Genomic DNA, 20,539 nt, shown 5'->3' with positions numbered 1-20,539 from the left:
GGATTGTTTAGAAAAACGGCAGGCACTGTGTTGGACACCTTTTTCAGATGGGGGCCTTTTCTAGTTATAGACAGAGCCTCATTTTCGCGCCACTAATGCGCAGTTGTTTTTGGAGAGCAAGGCATGCAGATGCATGTGTGAGGAGCTAAGAATCACTGAAAAAGCTTATAGAAGGCATCATTTGGTATCGTATTCCCCTCTGGGCTTGGTTGGGTCTCAGCAAAGCATATAGCTGGGACTGTATAGGGGTTAAATGTAAAAACGGCTCCGGTTCCGTTAATTTAAGGGTTAAAGCTCTGAAATTTGGTGTGCAATACTTTTAATGCTTTAAGACACTGTGGTGAAATTTTGGTGAATTTTGAACAATTCCTTCATACTTTTTCACATATTCAGTAATAAAGTGTTTTCAGTTTGAAATTTAAAGTGACAGTAACGGTTTTATTTTAAAACGTTTTTTGTGCTTTGTTGACAAGTTTAAGCCTGTTTAACATGTCTGTACCATCAGATAAGCTATGTTCTATATGTATGAAAGCTAAGGTGTCTCCCCATTTAAATTTATGTGATAATTGTGCCATAGTGTCCAAACAAAGTAAGGACAGTAATGCCACAGATAATGATATTGCCCAAGATGATTCCTCAAATGAGGGGAGTAAACATGATACTACATCATCCCCTTCTGTGTCTACACCAGTTTTGCCCACACAGGAGGCCCCTAGTACATCTAGTGCGCCAATTCTTATTACCATGCAACAATTAACGGCTGTAATGGATAACTCTATAGCAAATATTTTATCCAAAATGCCTACTTATCAGAGAAAGCGCGATTGCTCTGTTTTAAACACTGAAGAGCAAGAGGACGCTGATGATAATTGTACTGTCATACCCTCACACCAATCTGAAGGGGCCATGAGGGAGGTTTTGTCTGAGGGAGAAATTTCAGATTCAGGAAAGATTTCTCATCAAGCTGAACCTGATGTTGTGACATTTAAATTTAAATTAGAACATCTCCGCGCACTGCTTAAGGAGGTATTATCTACTCTGGATGATTGTGACAATTTGGTCATTCCAGAGAAGTTATGTAAGATGGACAAGTTCCTAGAGGTTCCGGTGCCCCCCGACGCTTTTCCTATACCCAAGCGGGTGGCGGACATAGTAAATAAGGAGTGGGAAAGGCCTGGCATACCTTTTGTTCCCCCCCCCTATATTTAAGAAATTATTTCCTATAGTCGACCCCAGAAAGGACTTATGGCAGACAGTCCCCAAGGTCGAGGGGGCGGTTTCTACTCTAAACAAACGCACTACTATTCCTATCGAAGATAGTTGTGCTTTCAAAGATCCTATGGATAAAAAAATTAGAGGGTTTGCTTAAAAAGATTTTTGTTCAGCAAGGTTACCTTCTACAACCAATTTCATGCATTGTTCCTGTCACTACGGCAGCGTGTTTCTGGTTCGAGGAACTAGAAAAGTCGCTCAATAAAGAATCTTCGTATGAGGAGGTTATGGACAGAGTTCAAGCACTTAAATTGGCTAACTCTTTTATTTTAGATGCCGCTTTGCAATTAGCTAGATTAGCGGCGAAAAATTCAGGGTTTGCTATCGTGGCACGCAGAGCGCTTTGGCTAAAGTCTTGGTCAGCGGATGTGTCTTCCAAGACAAAATTGCTTAACATTCCTTTCAAGGGTAAAACATTATTTGGACCTGATTTGAAAGAGATTATTTCAGACATCACTGGGGGAAAGGGCCACGCCCTCCCACAGGATAGGTCTTTTAAGGCTAAAAATAAGCCTAATTTTTCGTCCCTTTCGCAGAAACGGACCAGCCTCTAATTCTACATCCTCTAAGCAACAGGGTAATACTTCACAACCCAAACCAGCCTGGAGACCAATGCAAGGCTGGAACAAGGGTAAGCAGGCCAAGAAGCCTACCACTGCTACCAAAACAGCATGAAGGGATGGCCCCCGATCCGGGACCGGATCTGGTGGGGGGCAGACTTTCTCTCTTTGCTCAGGCTTGGGCAAGAGATGTTCAGGATCCTTGGGCGCTAGAAATAGTTTCTCAAGGTTATCTCCTGGAATTCAAGGAACTACCCCCAAGGGGAAGGTTCCACAGGTCTCAATTATCTTCAAACCAAATAAAAAGACAGGCATTCTTACATTGTGTAGAAGACCTGTTAAAAATGGGAGTGATTCATCCAGTTCCAATAAGAGAACAAGGGATGGGTTTTTATTCCAACCTGTTCATAGTTCCCAAAAAAGAGGGAACATTCAGACCAATTTTGGATCTCAAGATCCTAAACAAATTTCTCAGGGTTCCATCGTTCAAAATGGAAACTATTCGAACGATCCTACCTACTATCCAGGAAAATCAATTTATGACTACCGTGGATTTAAAGGATGCGTACCTACATATTCCTATCCACAAGGAACATCATCAGTTCCTAAGGTTCGCTTTTCTGGACAAGCATTACCAGTTTGTGGCACTTCCATTCGGATTAGCCACTGCTCCAAGGATTTTCACAAAGGTACTAGGGTCCCTTCTAGCGGTTCTAAGACCAAGGGGCATTGCAGTAGTACCTTACTTGGACGACATCCTGATTCAAGCGTCGTCTCTGTTAAAAGCAAAGGCTCATACGGACATCGTCCTAGCCTTTCTCAGATCTCACGGATGGAAGGTGAACAAAGAAAAAGTTCTCTGTCCCCGTCAACAAGAGTTCCCTTCTTGGGAACAATAATAGATTCCTTAGAAATGAGGATTTTTCTGACAGAGGTCAGAAAATCAAAAATTCTAAGCTCTTGTCAAGTACTTCATTCTGTTCTTCGTCCTTCCATAGCGCAGTGCATGGAAGTAATAGGATTGATGGTTGCAGCAATGGACATAGTTCCTTTTGCACGAATTCATCTAAGACCATTACAACTGTGCATGCTCAGACAGTGGAATGGGGATTATACAGACTTGTCTCCGACGATTCAAGTAGATCAAAAGACCAGAGATTCACTCCGTTGGTGGCTGACCCTGGACAATCTGTCACAGGGAATGAGCTTCCGCAGACCAGAGTGGGTCATTGTCACGACCGACGCCAGCCTGGTGGGCTGGGGCGCGGTCTGGGAACCCCTGAAAGCTCAGGGTCTATGGTCTCGGGAAGAATCTCTTCTCCCGATAAACATTCTGGAACTGAGAGCGATATTCAATGCTCTCAAAGCTTGGCCTCAACTAGCAAAGGCCAAATTCATAATGTTTCAATCAGACAACATGACGACTGTTGCATATATCAATCATCAGGGGGGAACAAGGAGTTCCCTGGCGATGGAAGAAGTGACCAAAATAATTCAATGGGCGGAGGATCACTCCTGCCACTTGTCTGCAATCCACATCCCAGGAGTGGAAAATTGGGAAGCGGATTTTCTGAGTCGTCAGACATTCCATCCGGGGGAGTGGGAACTCCATCCGGAAATCTTTGCCCAAATAACTCAATTATGGGGCATTCCAGACATGGATCTGATGGCGTCTCGTCAGAACTTCAAGGTTCCTTGCTACGGGTCCAGATCCAGGGATCCAAAGGCGACTCTAGTAGATGCACTAGTAGCACCTTGGACCTTCAACCTAGCTTATGTATTCCCACCGTTTCCTCTCATTCCCAGGCTGGTAGCCAGGATCAATCAGGAGAGGGCTTCGGTGATCTTGATAGCTCCTGCGTGGCCACGCAGGACTTGGTATGCAGACCTGGTGAATATGTCATCGGCTCCACCATGGAAGCTACCTTTGAGACAGGACCTTCTTGTTCAAGGTCCATTCGAACATCCGAATCTGGTTTCCCTCCAGCTGACGGCTTGGAGATTGAACGCTTGATTTTATCAAAGCGTGGGTTTTCAGATTCTGTAATAGATACTCTGATTCAGGCTAGAAAGCCTGTAACTAGAAAAATTTACCACAAAAAATATGGAAAAAATATATCTGTTGGTGTGAATCCAAAGGATTGCCATGGACAAGATAAAGATTCCTAAGATTCTATCCTTTCTACAAGAAGGTTTGGAGAAAGGATTATCTGCAAGTTCTCTTAAGGGACAGATTTCTGCTTTATCTGTCTTACTACACAAACGACTGGCAGCTATGCCAGATGTTCAAGCATTTGTTCAGGCTCTGGTTAGGATCAAGCCTGTTTATAGACCTTTGACTCCTCCCTGGAGTTTAAATCTAGTTCTTTCAGTTCTTCAAGGGGTTCCGTTTGAACCCTTACATTCCGTAGATATTAAGTTATTATCTTGGAAAGTTTTGTTTTTGGTTGCAATTTCTTCTGCTAGAAGAGTTTCAGAGTTATCTGCTCTGCAGTGTTCTCCGCCCTATCTGGTGTTCCATGCAGATAAGGTGGTTTTGCGTACTAAGCCTGGTTTTCTTCCGAAAGTTGTTTCCAACAAAAATATTAACCAGGAGATAGTTGTACCTTCTTTGTGTCTGAATCCAGTTTCAAAGAAGGAACGTTTGTTACACAATTTGGACATAGTCCGTGCTCTAAAATTCTATTTAGAGGCTACCAAAGATTTCAGACAAACATCTTCCTTGTTTGTTGTTTATTCTGGTAAAAGGAGAGGTCAAAAAGCGACTTCTACCTCTCTTTCCTTTTGGCTTAAAAGCATTATCCGATTGGCTTATGAGACTGCCGGACGGCAGCCTCCTGAAAGAATCACAGCTCACTCCACTAGGGCTGTGGCTTCCACATGGGCCTTCAAGAACGAGGCTTCTGTTGACCAGATATGTAAGGCAGCGACTTGGTCTTCACTGCACACTTTTGCCAAATTTTACAAATTTGATACTTTTGCTTCTTCGGAGGCTATTTTTGGGAGAAAGGTTTTGCAAGCCGTGGTGCTTTCCATTTAGGTGACCTGATTTGCTCCCTCCCTTCATCCGTGTCCTAAAGCTTTGGTATTGGTTCCCACAAGTAAGGATGACGCCGTGGACCGGACACACCTATGTTGGAGAAAACAGAATTTATGCTTACCTGATAAATTACTTTCTCCAACGGTGTGTCCGGTCCACGGCCCGCCCTGGTTTTTTTTAATCAGGTCTGATGAATTATTTTCTCTAACTACAGTCACCACGGTATCATATGATTTCTCCTATGCATATTCCTCCTTTACGTCGGTCGAATGACTGGGGTAGGCGGAGCCTAGGAGGGATCATGTGACCAGCTTTGCTGGGCTCTTTGCCATTTCCTGTTGGGGAAGAGAATATCCCACAAGTAAGGATGACGCCGTGGACCGGACACACCGTTGGAGAAAGTAATTTATCAGGTAAGCATAAATTCTGTTTTTTCTTTGTTCTGTAATCTTTTGTTGAAAAGCAGGGACATATGCTTAGGAGCCTGCCCATTTCTGGAGCACTATATGGTAGCAGTTTTGTAAGAATGTTATCTATTTACAAGAGCACTAGATGGCAGCACTATTTCCTGCCATTTAGTGCTTCAGATGCCTACCTAGGTATCTCCTCAACACAGAATATCATGGAAATAATGCAAATTTGATAATAGAAGTAAATTGGAAACTTTCTGAAAATGATATGCTCTGTCCGAATCACACAAGAAAATGTTAGGGTTTCATATCCCTTTAAGTACTGAATTGCAAAAGATTACCCTGGTGAGTATGTTTATTTATGTTCTCCAATTACGATTAGATGTAACATAACATAAGCCCCTTGTTGAGGTGGAACAATGTTTAGAGGTAATTTACAGCAAATGCAAGCAAAACAAATATTGACTGCATATTGGAATGTTATATTTTTAATTAAATATATTAATTTGTGCTTTAATTGGTATCACATTTTCCCAAATAATCTTTTCATTTATGATTTACATTATTAAATAATAAAAAGAGTTCTATTTCAGAACATATATGTTGAAAACAATATAATTAGAAATCTACTTATTGTATTATTTCTTCCTTTTTTCTATTCAGGAAACCGACCCAGACTTTGATCATTGTGCTGTGTGTATTGAGAGCTACAAGCAGAATGACATTGTTCGTGTCCTTCCCTGCAAGTAAGTTATATCTCTGCTCATCCTGCGGTATGTTCGTTCTGCAGTCTATTGGTCCGCATAACTGCATTTCTCTGGCTGTCTACCCATTGGCTACATTTATTCAAGAAAAATCATTATCAGTGTTGGTGCAACTAGAGTTGTATATAGAAATGTGATGCTGTTTTCTTAGGCTGATAATCTTGTGATAATTATGTTTATTTTATTATGTATGAGTTACACAATAAAACAGCTTTAAAGATTTAGCCAGTCATTACATAAGTATAATTCATTTCCACAATAGAAATTGATCTGTTGTCAAATTATACAGATGGTAAATGTAATGTAAGAAAATACAAGAAATCCAAAACTAGATATTATATTTCATTATAAGTTGGACAATATATACTCACTTCCTCTCATCATGCTCTCATAGAAGTGCTGGTGGGTAAATAGCCTCTGGTCAATCACATAGGTAAAAATCCCTCCCCAGTTATCTGAAGACGTGAACACCCCAATAAATGCATATATACTTTACCTCCCTGCTTGAGTAAATTCATTTTCTGTAAATATAAAAAGGGCTGGAACTGCTCCAGTTGATATTTATGTTGCACTGATAAAGCAATAGTGTTTTAACCAGGGGTATCAAGCTCACTGTAGCTGGGGGCCAATGGCCAAGTGTGCTTCTCCGATAGGGCCACTTGAACAGAGTGAATGCTCTGGAACTGGATATACTAACAACTGGAGGTGACATTTACCCAAGTAGTAGTGCATGGTGGGAGTTGTAGCCCACAATAAACATACACAGTTGTGTATATTTATCTTGTGAGTGCCAAGTGAAGTGATCATTCTGAAACTGTATAACTGGGTAAAAAGTGACATTTATCCAACCAATGCATGGTTGGAGTCTACAATGGACATTGTATGCTTGTCTTAATGTTTATCTAGTGAGTGACTGCAGAACATCAACTTGTCACACCGCTTAGAACCCTACAAAAATGAATAGGGCTTAAATAATGATTAACCTAATAAACAAGAGAGGGCCAGATTAAACTATTTTAAGGGCCGCATATGGCCCGCCCCGGGCCAGTACTTTGAGACAATTGGTTTAAACGCTATCAGTATAGTGTGCTTGCTACAGCATGGGTTAAGCTCATGTCAGGGGTCCCAACTGTGACTTTGCTAATGATCCCAAGATTTAAATAGCCATAAACTATTTAATTTAAAATATTCTCTGTTTGGCTTCACCACAGATTTATAGATAATGGTAGAATCTGCAGATTGCAGGTTGTCTTTCTGCCAGTGGTACCCTGTACCTATGCAGATTGTTATATTCTGCTCTGGATAACACCTTGGGGATCAGATTGTATTTTCCTTTACTTATGATAGTTGTTTAGGTAATGGGACTGTATATATGGTTCCCTTTTCTCTGTTTATCATTTTAACTAGTTCTTTCCATAAATATATGCTGCTGTCCATTTACATATTGAGTACATATGCTTAAAATGCAGATAAATTGTTGATAAATGTTGTGCATAGAAAAGTGTCTACTCAATGATTTTATAACTATTTTACTCTGTTGCAAACTTTAGGTTTTAAGGGAGATTTCATTGAGGGCATTTGTCAACATTACCTGCCTTTTATATTAGTCACTACAGCATTTGTGCAAATAATTATAGCAAGCTTATGTCTCCCAGTCCATACTGCCAACTTGCCCCTTCTTCAAATTAAATACACCTTAGTATTTGCTAAATTTCCTTTTTTTATATATGTATTTTAACTTATTTTGAGAAGCAGAGGGCACTGGTATACCTGCTACAGAGGTGGAGGCTCATCACACATTCAAGGTAGTTAGGGTGCTTCAGACTTTTTTGGATGGTAAATCAATCTTTCCAGAAGCTATCTAGTGTTATTAAATCATGTTCAGTTCCTTGGACTTATTTTTGATACAATAGTGATACATATGGAATGATGTCTAGGGATTAAATGGTCCTACCGAGTTTGATGACAGACACTTAAAACCATCTCACAATGCAAAAACGAATACATTTGAGTGGAATAGTGATTCACTATGCTTTTTTCCCCCAGAGATTTCAGGTTTCATATCAAATGAGGGTCTTACACAATTGATGATTCAAAAGGCACAGGTGCTCCCAGTTAAAGGGAAAGTCAACTCATAAAATGTTATTGTTTAAAAAAAATAGATAATCCCTTTATTACCCTGTGACAATTAAGCCTTTCCACCCAACCGTCACAATGGGGAGGGTGTGGGCATGAAGGGGTTAATAGCACGCAGCCACTTGTTTTCCCTTAAACCTTTAACTTTACAAAGGACCCAAAGGGACACCAAATTAGCCCCCAAATCCTGCCTACACCAACCCCAGTTATCAATGCTGCCACCACCAACAACAACTTTGAATAAAGGGTGCCTTGGAAACCCAATAACTCACACAATTAACAATTAGGTAACGTGCCTTTTAACCATGTCTCTTCAGAGTGTGAATTCAGATATTAGAGTCCAATGACAGAATTAGATTTTCTATATGTTTAATAACAAAAATACCAATACAGGTTACACAGTGCCAAATTATAAAAACATGCAAAATAAGATATATGTAAAGATATAGTTCTTTAAAATAAAATGGGTCATAAAATAACACAATATCTAAACTTATTACCAAGTTCCTTTAGATATGTTAAGAACCTCCTTCAGGTGTTAGCTCTTCTGGTCCCAGACAAATTCTGCCTCCTGTCTCTGTAACATTCAGTTATAACCAAGTTTTTCCTTAGTCTTGTCAAGACCACTGCCCTTGTGTTAATTTACGACTAGTCAAATTCCAAGGCAGACCATGGTACACGAGAAAGGGAGGGGGGTGGTCTTGAAACCATAGCATTCCTGAACACAGATTCCACACAAAGAAAGAACAGTTCAGATTAAACCTGTCAATGCTGAGACCACAATACCACCTCTTCTGGGTAGCTGGTCCAGGTATCATCTTCTCCTTATGAGTGTATCATGCATGACATACACATTCCCCAATTTTGCACAGCAAACATGGTTATATTAATATACTTTTAACCTCTGTGATGACCTTGTATCTCAGCCTCTTTTGACAGCCCCCTGATCACATGACGTTTTATTTATTATCGATTGACTTGCATTTTAGCTATGTTGTGCATAACCCACAGACGTGAGCACAGTGTTATCTATTTGGCCCACATGAACTAGCAGTATCCTGTTGTGAACAGCAAATAAAAAAGCATGTGATTAAGAGGCTGTCTATAGGGGCTTATAAACAGGCAGAAATTTAGAGGTTTAAATGTTATAAAGTATATTAATATAACAATGTTTTTTGTGCAAAACTGGGGAATGGGTAGTAAAGGCGTTTTCTAACTTTTTAAACTATAACAATTTTAGTGTTGACTGTCCCTTTAAGGTTTGCAATCAGCTCTAGTGGTCTCCATCCTCACCCTATGCGTTTTACAGTTTAGAGTAGAAGACCTGGGGACCACTTTTATATTAGTGTTATGCTCATTTTCATGCAAGCATCATGCAAGCTGCAGAAATCGGTCTTGAAAAAAAATATTTTTGTGTTTTTAATATAATCGGCGTCTTCAGTACAAAGGAGAAGTATCACTCGAGTTATCCAGTTGTATTAATCTTAAATAGACTATGGGGGGTAGTTATCAAGCTGTCAACCTCAAATACGCTGGAATTCCGCAGCGTATTTGTGGCGAGGCTGATTGCCTTAGTTATCAAAGGCTCGAGACCGGCTAAAGTAGAATTTAGTGACGTAAGCTTCGATCCGCCGGACTCAGTCCGACACAGATCGATTCTTACGTCACTCCAGATGTTCCGCACACAAGTGCGGCACATTCTCACTACTTTTGCTAGTTATCAAATGACTAGCAGGTACGCTCGGCACTTTTACGGCCCAGCGTACCTGGTTTTCAAACCGCCACCCCTGGAGGCGGCGGATCCCATAGGAATCAATGGGAGTCTGACCATAGCGAAAGTACAAGTTCGCTGCTGACAGACATCCCATTGATTTCTATGGGAGATGTCTGCACCTAACACCCTAACATGTACCCCGAGTCTAAACACCACTAATCTGCCCCCCTACACCGCCGCAACTAAATAAAGTTTTTACCCCCTAAACCGCCACTCCTGGAGCCCACCGCAAGCTACTCTATACATATTAACCCCTAAACCGCCGCTCCCGGAGCCCACCGCAACTATAATAAATGTATTAACCCCTAAACCGCCGCTCCCTGAACCCGCCGCAACCTATATTAAATGTATTAACCCCTATCCTGCCCCCCCTACACCGTCGCCACCTATAATAAATTTATTAACCCCTAATCTGCCCCCCCTACACCATCGCCACCTATAATAAATTTATTAACCCCTATCCTGCCCCCCACTACGCCGCCACTGTAATAAAATTATTAACCCCTAAACCTAAGTCTAACCCTAACCCTAACGCCCCCCTAACTTAAATATTAATTAAATACATCTAAATAATATTTCTATTATTAACTAACGGCTAGATTTAGAGTTTTGTCGGTAACGACCCGAAAAGCTAACGCCGGCTTTTTTCTGGCCGCACCATAAAAATAACTCTGGTATTGAGAGTCCACATAAAGGCTGCGTTAGGCTCCAAAAAAGGAGCGTAGAGCATATTTAACGCAGCTTCAACTCTCGATACCAAAGTTGCTTACGGACGCGGCCAGCCTCAAAAACGTGCTCGTGCGCGATTCCCCCATAGGAAACAATGGGGCTGTTTGAGCTGAAAAAAAAACCTAACACCTGCAAAAAAGCTGCGTTCAGCTCCTAACGCAGCCCCATTGTTTGCTATGCGGAAACACTTCCTACGTCTGCACCTAACATGTACCCCGAGTCTAAACACCCCTAACCTTACACTTATTAACCCCTAATCTGCCGCCCCCGCTATCGCTGACCCCTGCATATTATTATTAACCCCTAATCTGCCGCTTCGTAAACCGCCGCTACTTACATTATCCCTATGTACCCCTAATCTGCTGCCCTAACATCGCCGACCCCTATATTTATTAACCCCTAATCTGCCCCCCGCAACGTCGCCTCCACCTGCCTACACTTATTAACCCCTAATCTGCCGAGCGGACCTGAGCGCTACTATAATAAAGTTATTAACCCCTAATCCGCCTCACTAACCCTATCATAAATAGTATTAACCCCTAATCTGCCCTCCCTAACATCGCCGACACCTAACTTCAATTATTAACCCCTAATCTGCCGACTGGAGCTCACCGCTATTCTAATACATGTATTAACCCCTAAAGCGAAGTCTAACCCTAACACTAACACCCCCCTAAGTTAAATATAATTTACATCTAACGAAATTAATTATCTCTTATTAAATAAATTATTCCTATTTAAAGCTAAATACGTACCTGTAAAATAAATCCTAATATAGCTACACTATAAATTATAATTATATTATAGCTATTTTGGGATTAATATTTATTTTACAGGTAACTTTGTAATTATTTTAACCAGGTACAATAGCTATTAAATAGTTAAGAACTATTTAATAGTTACCTAGTTAAAATAATAACAAAATTACCTGTAAATAAATCCTAACCTAAGTTACAATTAAACCTAACACTACACTATCATTAAATTAATTAAATAAAATATCTTCAATTACCTACAATTAAACCTAACACTACACTATCAATACATTAATTAAATACAATATCTACAAATAACTACAATGAAATAAACTAACTAAAGTACAAAAAATAAAAAAGAACTAAGTTATAAAAAATATTTACAAACATAAGAAAAATATTACAACAATTTTAAACTAATTACACCTACTCTAAGCCCCCTAATAAAACAACAAAGCCCCCCAAAATAAAAAAATGCCCTACCCTATTCTAAATTACTAAAGTTCAAAGCTCTTTTACCTTACCAGCCCTGAACAGGGCCCTTTGCGGGGCATGCCCCAAGAAGTTCAGCTCTTTTGCCTGTAAAAAAAAACATACAATACCCCCACCCCCCAACATTACAACCCACCACCCACATACCCCTAATCTAACCCAAACCCCCCTTAAATAAACCTAACACTAAGCCCCTGAAGATCATCCTACCTTGTCTTCACCTCACCGGGTATCACACCGATCCGTCCTGGCTCCGATATCTTCATCCAACCCAAGCGGGGGCTAGACATCCACTGAAGAAGTCCAGAAGAGGGTCCAAAGTCTTCATCCTATCCGGGAAGAAGAGTAGATCCGGACCGGCAACCATCATCTTCCAAGCGGCATCTTCTATCTTCATCCGATGAGGACCGGCTCCATCCTGAAGACCTCCACCGCGGACCCATCTTCATCCGGCGACGTCCAACTGAAGAATGACGGTTCCTTTAAGGGACGTCATCCAAGATGGCGTCCCTCGAATTCCGATTGGCTGATAGGATTCTATCAGCCAATTGGAATTAAGGTAGGAATATTCTGATTGGCTGATGGAATCAGCCAATCAGAATCAAGTTCAATCCGATTGGCTGATCCAATCAGCCAATCAGATTGAGCTCGCATTCTATTGGCTGATAGAATCCTATCAGCCAATAGGAATTCGAGGGACGCCATCTTGGATGACGTCCCTTAAAGGAGCCGTCATTCTTCAGTTGGACGTCGCCGGATGAAGATGTGTCCGCGGTGGAGGTCTTCAGGATGGAGCCGGTCCTCATCGGATGAAGATAGAAGATGCCGCTTGGAAGATGATGGTTGCCGGTCCGGATCTACTCTTCTTTCCGGATAGGATGAAGACTTTGGACCCTCTTCTGGACTTCTTCAGTGGATGTCTAGCCCCCGCTTGGGTTGGATGAAGATATCGGAGCCAGGACGGATCGGTGTGATACCCGGTGAGGTGAAGACAAGGTAGGATGATCTTCAGGGGCTTAGTGTTAGGTTTATTTAAGGGGGGTTTGGGTTAGATTAGGGGTATGTGGGTGGTGGGTTGTAATGTTGGGGGGGGGGTATTGTATGTTTTTTTTTACAGGCAAAAGAGCTGAACTTCTTGGGGCATGCCCCGCAAAGGGCCCTGTTCAGGGCTGGTAAGGTAAAAGAGCTTTGAACTTTAGTAATTTAGAATAGGGTAGGGCATTTTTTTATTTTGGTGGGCTTTGTTATTTTATTAGGGGGCTTAGAGTAGGTGTAATTAGTTTAAAATTGTTGTAATATTTTTCTTATGTTTGTAAATATTTTTTATTTTTTGTAACTTAGTTCTTTTTTATTTTTTGTACTTTAGTTAGTTTATTTCATTGTAGTTATTTGTAGATATTGTATTTAATTAATGTATTGATAGTGTAGTGTTAGGTTTAATTGTAGGTAATTGTAGATATTGTATTTAATTCATTTAATGATAGTGTAGTGTTAGGTTTAATTGTAACTTAGGTTAGGATTTATTTTACAGGTAATTTTGTTATTATTTTAACTAGGTAACTATTAAATAGTTCTTAACTATTTAATAGCTATTGTACCTGGTTAAAATAATTACAAAGTTACCTGTAAAATAAATATTAATCCTAAAATAGCTATAATATAATTATAATTTATATTGTAGCTATATTAGGATTTATTTTACAGGTAAGTATTTAGCTTTAAATAGGAATAATTTATTTAATAAGAGTTAATTAATTTCGTTAGATTAAAATTATATTTAATTTAGGGGGTGTTAGTGTTAGAGTTAGACTTAGCTTTAGGGGTTAATACATTTATTAGAATAGCGGTGAGCTCCAGTCGGCAGATTAGGGGTTAATGTTTGAAGTTAGGTGTCGGCGATGTTAGGGAGGGCAGATTAGGGGTTTATACTATTTATTATAGGGTTAGTGAGGCGGATTAGGGGTTAATAACTTTATAATAATAGCGGTGCGGTCCGCTCGGCAGATTAGGGGTTAATAAGTGTAGGCAGGTGGAGGCGACGTTGAGGGGGGCAGATTAGGGGTTAATAAATATAATATAGGGGTCGGCGGTGTTAGGGGCAGCAGATTAGGGGTACATAGCTATAATGTAGCTGGCAGCTCTTTGCGGTCGGCAGATTAGGGGTTAATTATTGTAGGTAGCTGGCGGTGACGTTGTGGGGGGCAGATTAGGGGTTAATAAATATAATATAGGTGTCGGCGGAGTTAGGGGCAGCAGATTAGGGGTGCATAAGGATAACGTAGTTGGCGGTCGGCAGATTAGGGGTTAAAAAAAATTAATCGAGTTGCGGCGATGTGGGGGGACCTCGGTTTAGGGGTACATAGGTAGTTTATGGGTGTTAGTGTACTTTAGAGTACAGTAGTTAAGAGCTTTATAAACCGGCGTTAGCCCAGAAAGCTCTTAACTTACTGACTTTTTTCCTGCGGCTGGAGTTTTGTCGTTAGATTTCTAACGCCCACTTCAGACACGTCTCTAAATACCGGAGTTAGAAAAATCCCATTGAAATGATAGGATACGCAATTTACGTAAGGGGATCTGCGGTATGGAAAAGTCGCGGCTGAAAATTGAGCGTTAGACCCTTTTTTGAGTGACTCCAAATACCGGAGGTAGCCTAAAACCAGCGTTAGGAGCCTCTAACGCTGGTTTTCACGGCTAACGCCAAACTCTAAATCTAGGCCTAAATTAATCCTATTTAAAACTAAATACTTACCTTTAAAATAAACCGTAATATAGCTACAATATAAATCATAATTATATTCTAGCTATCTTAGGATTTATTTTTATTTTACAGGCAACTTTCAATTTATTTTAACTAGGTACAATAGCTATTAAATAGTTATTAACTATTTAATAGCTTACCTAGCTAAAATAAACTGAAATTTACCTGTAAAATAAATCCTAACCTAAGTTATAATTACACCTAACACTACACTATACTTTAATAAATTATTCCTATTTAAAACTAAATACCTGTAAAATAAACCCTAAGATAGCTACAATATAAATAATAATTATATTGTAGCTATCTTAGGATTTATATTTATTTTACAGGTAACTTTGTATTTATTTTAGCTAGGTAGAATAGTTATTAAATAGTTATTAACTATTTAATAACTACCTAGCTAAAAGAAATACAAAATTACCAGTAAAATAAATCCTAACCTAAGTTACAATTAAACCTAATACTACACTATCATTAAATTAATTAAATAAACTACCTACAAATAACTACAATTAAATACAATTACATAAACTAACTAAAGTACAAAAAATAAAAAAAGCTAAGTTACAAAAAATAAAAAAATAAGTTACAAACATTTAAAAAATATTACAACAATTTTAAGCTAATTACACCTAATCTAAGCCCCCTAATAAAATAACAAACCCCCCCAAAATAAAAAAATGCCCTACCCTATTCTAAATTAAATAAAGTTCGAAGCTCTTTTACCTTACCAGCCCTTAAAAGGGCCATTTGTGGGGGCATGCCCCAAAAAGTTCAGCTCTTTTGCCTGTAAAAGAAAAATACAAACCCCCCCCAACATTAAAACCCACCACCCACATACCCCTAATCTAACCCAAACCCCCCTTACAAAAACCTAACACTAATCCCCTGAAGATCATCCTACCTTTAGTCGTCTTCACTCAGCCGAGCAGCGATGGAACCGAAGTGGACATCCGGAGCGGAAGAAGTTAATCCTCCAAGCGGCGCTGAAGAAATCTTCCATCCGATGAAGTCATCATCCAGGCGGCGATGAAGAAGTCTTCGATCCGGGCGATGTCATCTTCAAAGAGGCGCTGAAAAGGTCTTCTATCCGGGTCTTGAATCTTCCTCCCGCCGACGCGGAACCTCCTTCTTCACCGACGGACTACGACGAATGAAGGCTCCTTTAAGGGACGTCATCCAAGATGGCGTCCCCTCAATTCCGTTTGGCTGATAGGATTCTATCAACCAATCGGAATTAAGATAGGAAAAATCGGAACAGCCAATAGAATGCGAGCTCAATCTGATTGGCTGATTCCATCAGCCAATCAGATGTTTCCTATCTTAATTCCGATTGGCTGATAGAATCCTATCAGCCAATCGGAATTGAGGGGACGCCATCTTGGATGACGTCCCTTAAAGGAGCCTTCATTCGTCGTAGTCCGTCGGTGAAGAAGGAGGTTCCGCGTCGGCGGGAGGAAGATTCAAGACCCGGCTTGGAAGATGACATCGCCCGGATAGAAGACCTCTTCAGCGCCTCTTTGAAGATGACATCGCCCGGATCGAAGACTTCTTCATCGCCGCCTGGATGATGACTTCATCGGATGGAAGATTTCTTCAGCGCCGCTTGGAGGATTAACTTCTTCCGCTCCGGATGTCCACTTCGGTTCCATCGCTGCTCGGCTGAGTGAAGACGACTAAAGGTAGGATGATCTTCAGGGGATTAGTGTTAGGTTTTTGTAAGGGGGGTTTGGGTTAGATTAGGGGTATGTGGGTGGTGGGTTTTAATGTTGGGGGGGGTTGTATTTTTCTTTTACAGGCAAAAGAGCTGAACTTTTTGGGGCATGCCCCCACAAATGGCCCTTTTAAGGGCTGGTAAGGTAAAAGAGCTTTGAACTTTATTTAATTTAGAATAGGGTAGGGCATTTTTTTATTTTGGGGGGGTTTGTTATTTTATTAGGGGGCTTAGATTAGGTGTAATTAGCTTAAAATTGTTGTAATATTTTTAAAATGTTTGTAACTTATTTTTTTATTTTTTGTAACTTAGCTTTTTTTATTTTTTGTACTTTAGTTAGTTTATGTAATTGTATTTAATTGTAGTTATTTGTAGGTAGTTTATTTAATTAATTTAATGATAGTGTAGTATTAGGTTCAATTGTAACTTAGGTTAGGATTTATTTTACTGGTAATTTTGTATTTCTTTTAGCTAGGTAGTTATTAAATAGTTAATAACTATTTAATAACTATTCTACCTAGCTAAAATAAATACAAAGTTACCTGTAAAATAAATATAAATCCTAAGATAGCTACAATATAATTATTATTTATATTGTAGCTATCTTAGGGTTTATTTTACAGGTAAGTATTTAGTTTTAAATAGGAATAATTTATTAAAGTATAGTGTAGTGTTAGGTGTAATTATAACTTAGGTTAGGATTTATTTTACAGGTAAATTTCAGTTTATTTTAGCTAGGTAAGCTATTAAATAGTTAATAACTATTTAATAGCTATTGTACCTAGCTAAAATAAATTGAAAGTTGCCTGTAAAATAAAAATAAATCCTAAAAAAGCTAGAATATAATTATGATTTATATTGTAGCTATATTAGGGTTTATTTAAAGGTAAGTATTTAGTTTTAAATAGGATTAATTTAGTTAATAATAGAAATATTATTTAGATTTATTTAATTAATATTTAAGTTAGGGAGGGTTAGGGTTAGACTTAGGTTTAGGGGTTAATAATTTTATTACAGTGGCGGCGGTGTAGTGGGGGGCAGGATAGGGGTTAATAAATTTATTATAGGTGACAACGGTGTAGGGGGGGGCAGGATAGGGGTTAATAAATTTATTATAGGTGACGACGGTGTAGGGGGGGGCAGGATAGGGGTTAATAGGTTTAATATAGGTTGTGGCGGGTTCAGGGAGCGGCGATTTAGGGGTTAAACTATTTAGTTGCGGCGAGGTGCGGGATCAGCAGGATAGGGGTTAATAATTTTATTATAGAGGGCGACGGTGTAGGGGGGGCAGGATAGGGGTTACTAGGTATACTGTAGGTGGCAGCGGTGTCCGGGAGCGGCGGTTTAGGGGTTAATACATTTATAAGACTTGCGGCGGTGTCCGGGAGTGGCGGTTTAGGGGTTAATACATTTATAAGACTTGCGGCAGGGTCTAGGAGCGGCGGTTTAGGGGTTAGTAACTTTATTTAGTTGCGGGGGGCTCCGGGGGTGCCGGTATAGGGGGTAGAACAGTGCAGTTTAGTGTGGGTGCTTAGTGACAGGCTAGCAATAAAGCTGGGAAAAAGCCGAAGGGCAGCGAGATCGGATGAGTGATAACTCTCACAGTCCGCTGCTCATCGCCCCGCGGCTTTTTGACAGCTTTTTTTGATAACTTAGGCGAACGTATTCAAGGTCCGCGGCGGCGACGGTAGGCGAGCTTAGGCGGGCGTATTGGGCCGGCGAAGTCAGAAAAGTAGACGGCTTGATAACTACCCCCCTTTGTGTAATAAATGAATACTCTGGTATTAACACCATATTTGACAGCAGATTATTTCTGGCTCAGATGGCAGTAAGCTAACTATGGACTTTTCTATTCAGCCAAGCTGTAACATGTAATACAATACGGCTGGAAAAGATTTAGAATATTAATGATCATTATGATGAGCATTATTTACACACTAGAGCTCTGCTGTAAAACGCTCATTAGTATTTCTTTCATATAGGTGAGAAGAGTCCACGATTCATTACTCCAGGGAATTACCTTTTCTGCCACGAGGAGGAGGCAAAGATTCCCAAACCTCAGAGCTCTATATAAACCCTCCTACCTCTATAGAGATCAGTCTGTCTAGTCTTTGCCTCCGCTATAGGTAGGTGAAGAATGAAGATGTGCAAGATTGTTTATTTTATTTTAGGGTTTCCTGGTTAGGACCCTGGAGTTCCCGTCTTCAGTACTGACTTAGTCATGATATTTGGAGTATTAGGCATTAAGCTTATCTTAAAAGGATAAAGATATTCTTTTCTGACATTTAGTGCAGGAAACTTCCTTTGCACTTATTTGTCTTTTATTTCTTACTCCAGGACATGCTTAAAGTGATGGTAAATGTATTGCCCTTTGAAAGTACATTTTTATTCCTAAAGTATGTACAAACTGAATTGCTATCTTTTTTTTTTTTTTTTTTTTTTAAATCTCAAAGGTTTTAATAATAAAGTTATATCCGTCCCCGGCATTACTTCCTTATCTTTTTCTTAGCCGACTTAGAGAGAGGAACCACCCGCTCTCTACGTCATTATATTGACATCTTGGGCTTCATCATTTGTTATTTGCATGCGCGTAATTCCATATGCAATACATAGTATATGCTATCGGACTGTCTGTCAGTGATCCAACATGTAGCACATGCGCTTATATAACGTAGGGCATGTTGGATAATATCAGTGTCACTGACTGGCCTGGATTTGTATTAGTTTTAAAAAAAAACGTGACAGGAAATCAGTGGCAGCGGTTGTACAGGCATAGGATCGTAGGTGAAATTTAAGCCTATAAATGTAAAAATTTTACAAACAACGATAGAATGTGGCGTTTTCATCAATGAAAGTCACTTTATTTTTTTATTCTACATATGATTGCATGTTTCACTTGGTATTAGTTTACCATCCCTTTAAAAACCTTCTACTGATAACGGTCTCACTAGGTTAAAAGCTTTTTGAGGTACGTTTATGTTTTAAGGGGCGAGTGTATCTTATGATGGATACCATCAGGAATGCCCTTGTTAGCTTATTAGTTCTAGCTTCATTAGCACATATACTTTGAGCTCAGATGGGGTATTTTTTATGTGTTACTTTTTTGCGTCGTTTTTTGGTGCTTAGTGAAAATGTTAGTGTGCGCGCATGCATAAGAACATTTTGTGCCTTTTTTGTTTATATAGGTGTCCTGGATGCTATAGTCACTGCTTTTAGTAGCGGTTGGGCTGCTGGGTGGTGTGTGGGTTCCCCTCTCCTCTAAACTCTGTATTTACCATGGATCATGCTTTGCAAGCTGTTACAGATATGGAAGCTATTTCAGATAAGCATTTTTTAAATAATTTATAAATGTTTTTTATGCAAACAGACTGAGGTTCAACCTCCTGCTCAATTGTGTAATGCTTGTCATCAAAAATGTATGCATAGTGACCAATCTATTGCATCTTTGGCTTTTTAAGGGATTGTCTCTCATTCAGTCTCATTTAGCCCTCCTTATCTGAGGGAGTATATCAAGTCCACTATCACAGATCTGATTGCTGCCTTCCTCCACCATGTAAAAGGAAAAGGTCAGTGTCTGATTTGCCTTCTACTAGGAAAAGTGTTATCTGATGATCAGGGAGTTTTTCAGGCTGTTAATACTGAGTTCTCCCTCTGTGTTTTTAATGAAGACTGATTTAATCCGCTCTTCACTTAAAGAAGTATTGCTTGCTTTGGAGGTTTCAGATGATACCTCTGCTTGGAATGAATTGTCTGAATTCTTTCTGCCTTAGCTATAAAAAAAACTACTCTTCCTATGGAAAATAGTTTTTCTTTAAAGATACATTAGATAGGACGCTTGATTTCTCTTTAAGATAATCTTATCTCCATTCTAGTTATATTTTTAAACCTGCTGTTGCTATTGCTGATGTATCAGCTGCTATCTCTAAATGGTTAGAGAATCTCTCGGTTTATGTTCTGGATGAGTCTGATAGAGATAACTTACTAGAGCTTTTAGAGATCCTTAAATGTGCTAACGCTTTTGTGGGTGATGCTATTCTTGGTATTTATTAGAATTAACTCTTAAGAATCTGTGTCTTTCAGTTGTTGCTAGACGTGCTTTATGGCTTAAGTCTTGGTCTGCTGATGCAGTTTC

At 39.6% G+C, this 20,539-nt stretch overlaps 1 protein-coding gene across 3 annotated transcripts in view; it reads left to right on the top strand.

Moving 5' to 3' along the window:
• Positions 1–20,539, top strand: part of RNF130 (ring finger protein 130) — a 625,517-nt gene that overhangs the window by 431,545 nt on the left and 173,433 nt on the right. For all 3 annotated transcript variants that reach the window (XM_053718646.1, XM_053718647.1, XM_053718645.1), the window contains exon 5: positions 5,946–6,028. In XM_053718646.1, coding sequence (XP_053574621.1) covers positions 5,946–6,028 — 83 coding nt within the window. The remainder of the gene's footprint in view (positions 1–5,945; positions 6,029–20,539) is intronic.

Source organism: Bombina bombina, chromosome 6 (assembly GCF_027579735.1).
Source record: "Bombina bombina isolate aBomBom1 chromosome 6, aBomBom1.pri, whole genome shotgun sequence".
NCBI lineage: Eukaryota > Metazoa > Chordata > Amphibia > Anura > Bombinatoridae > Bombina > Bombina bombina.
The sequence above is the reverse complement of the archived record's forward strand: the minus strand, read 5'-3'. Positions and strand labels throughout refer to the sequence as shown.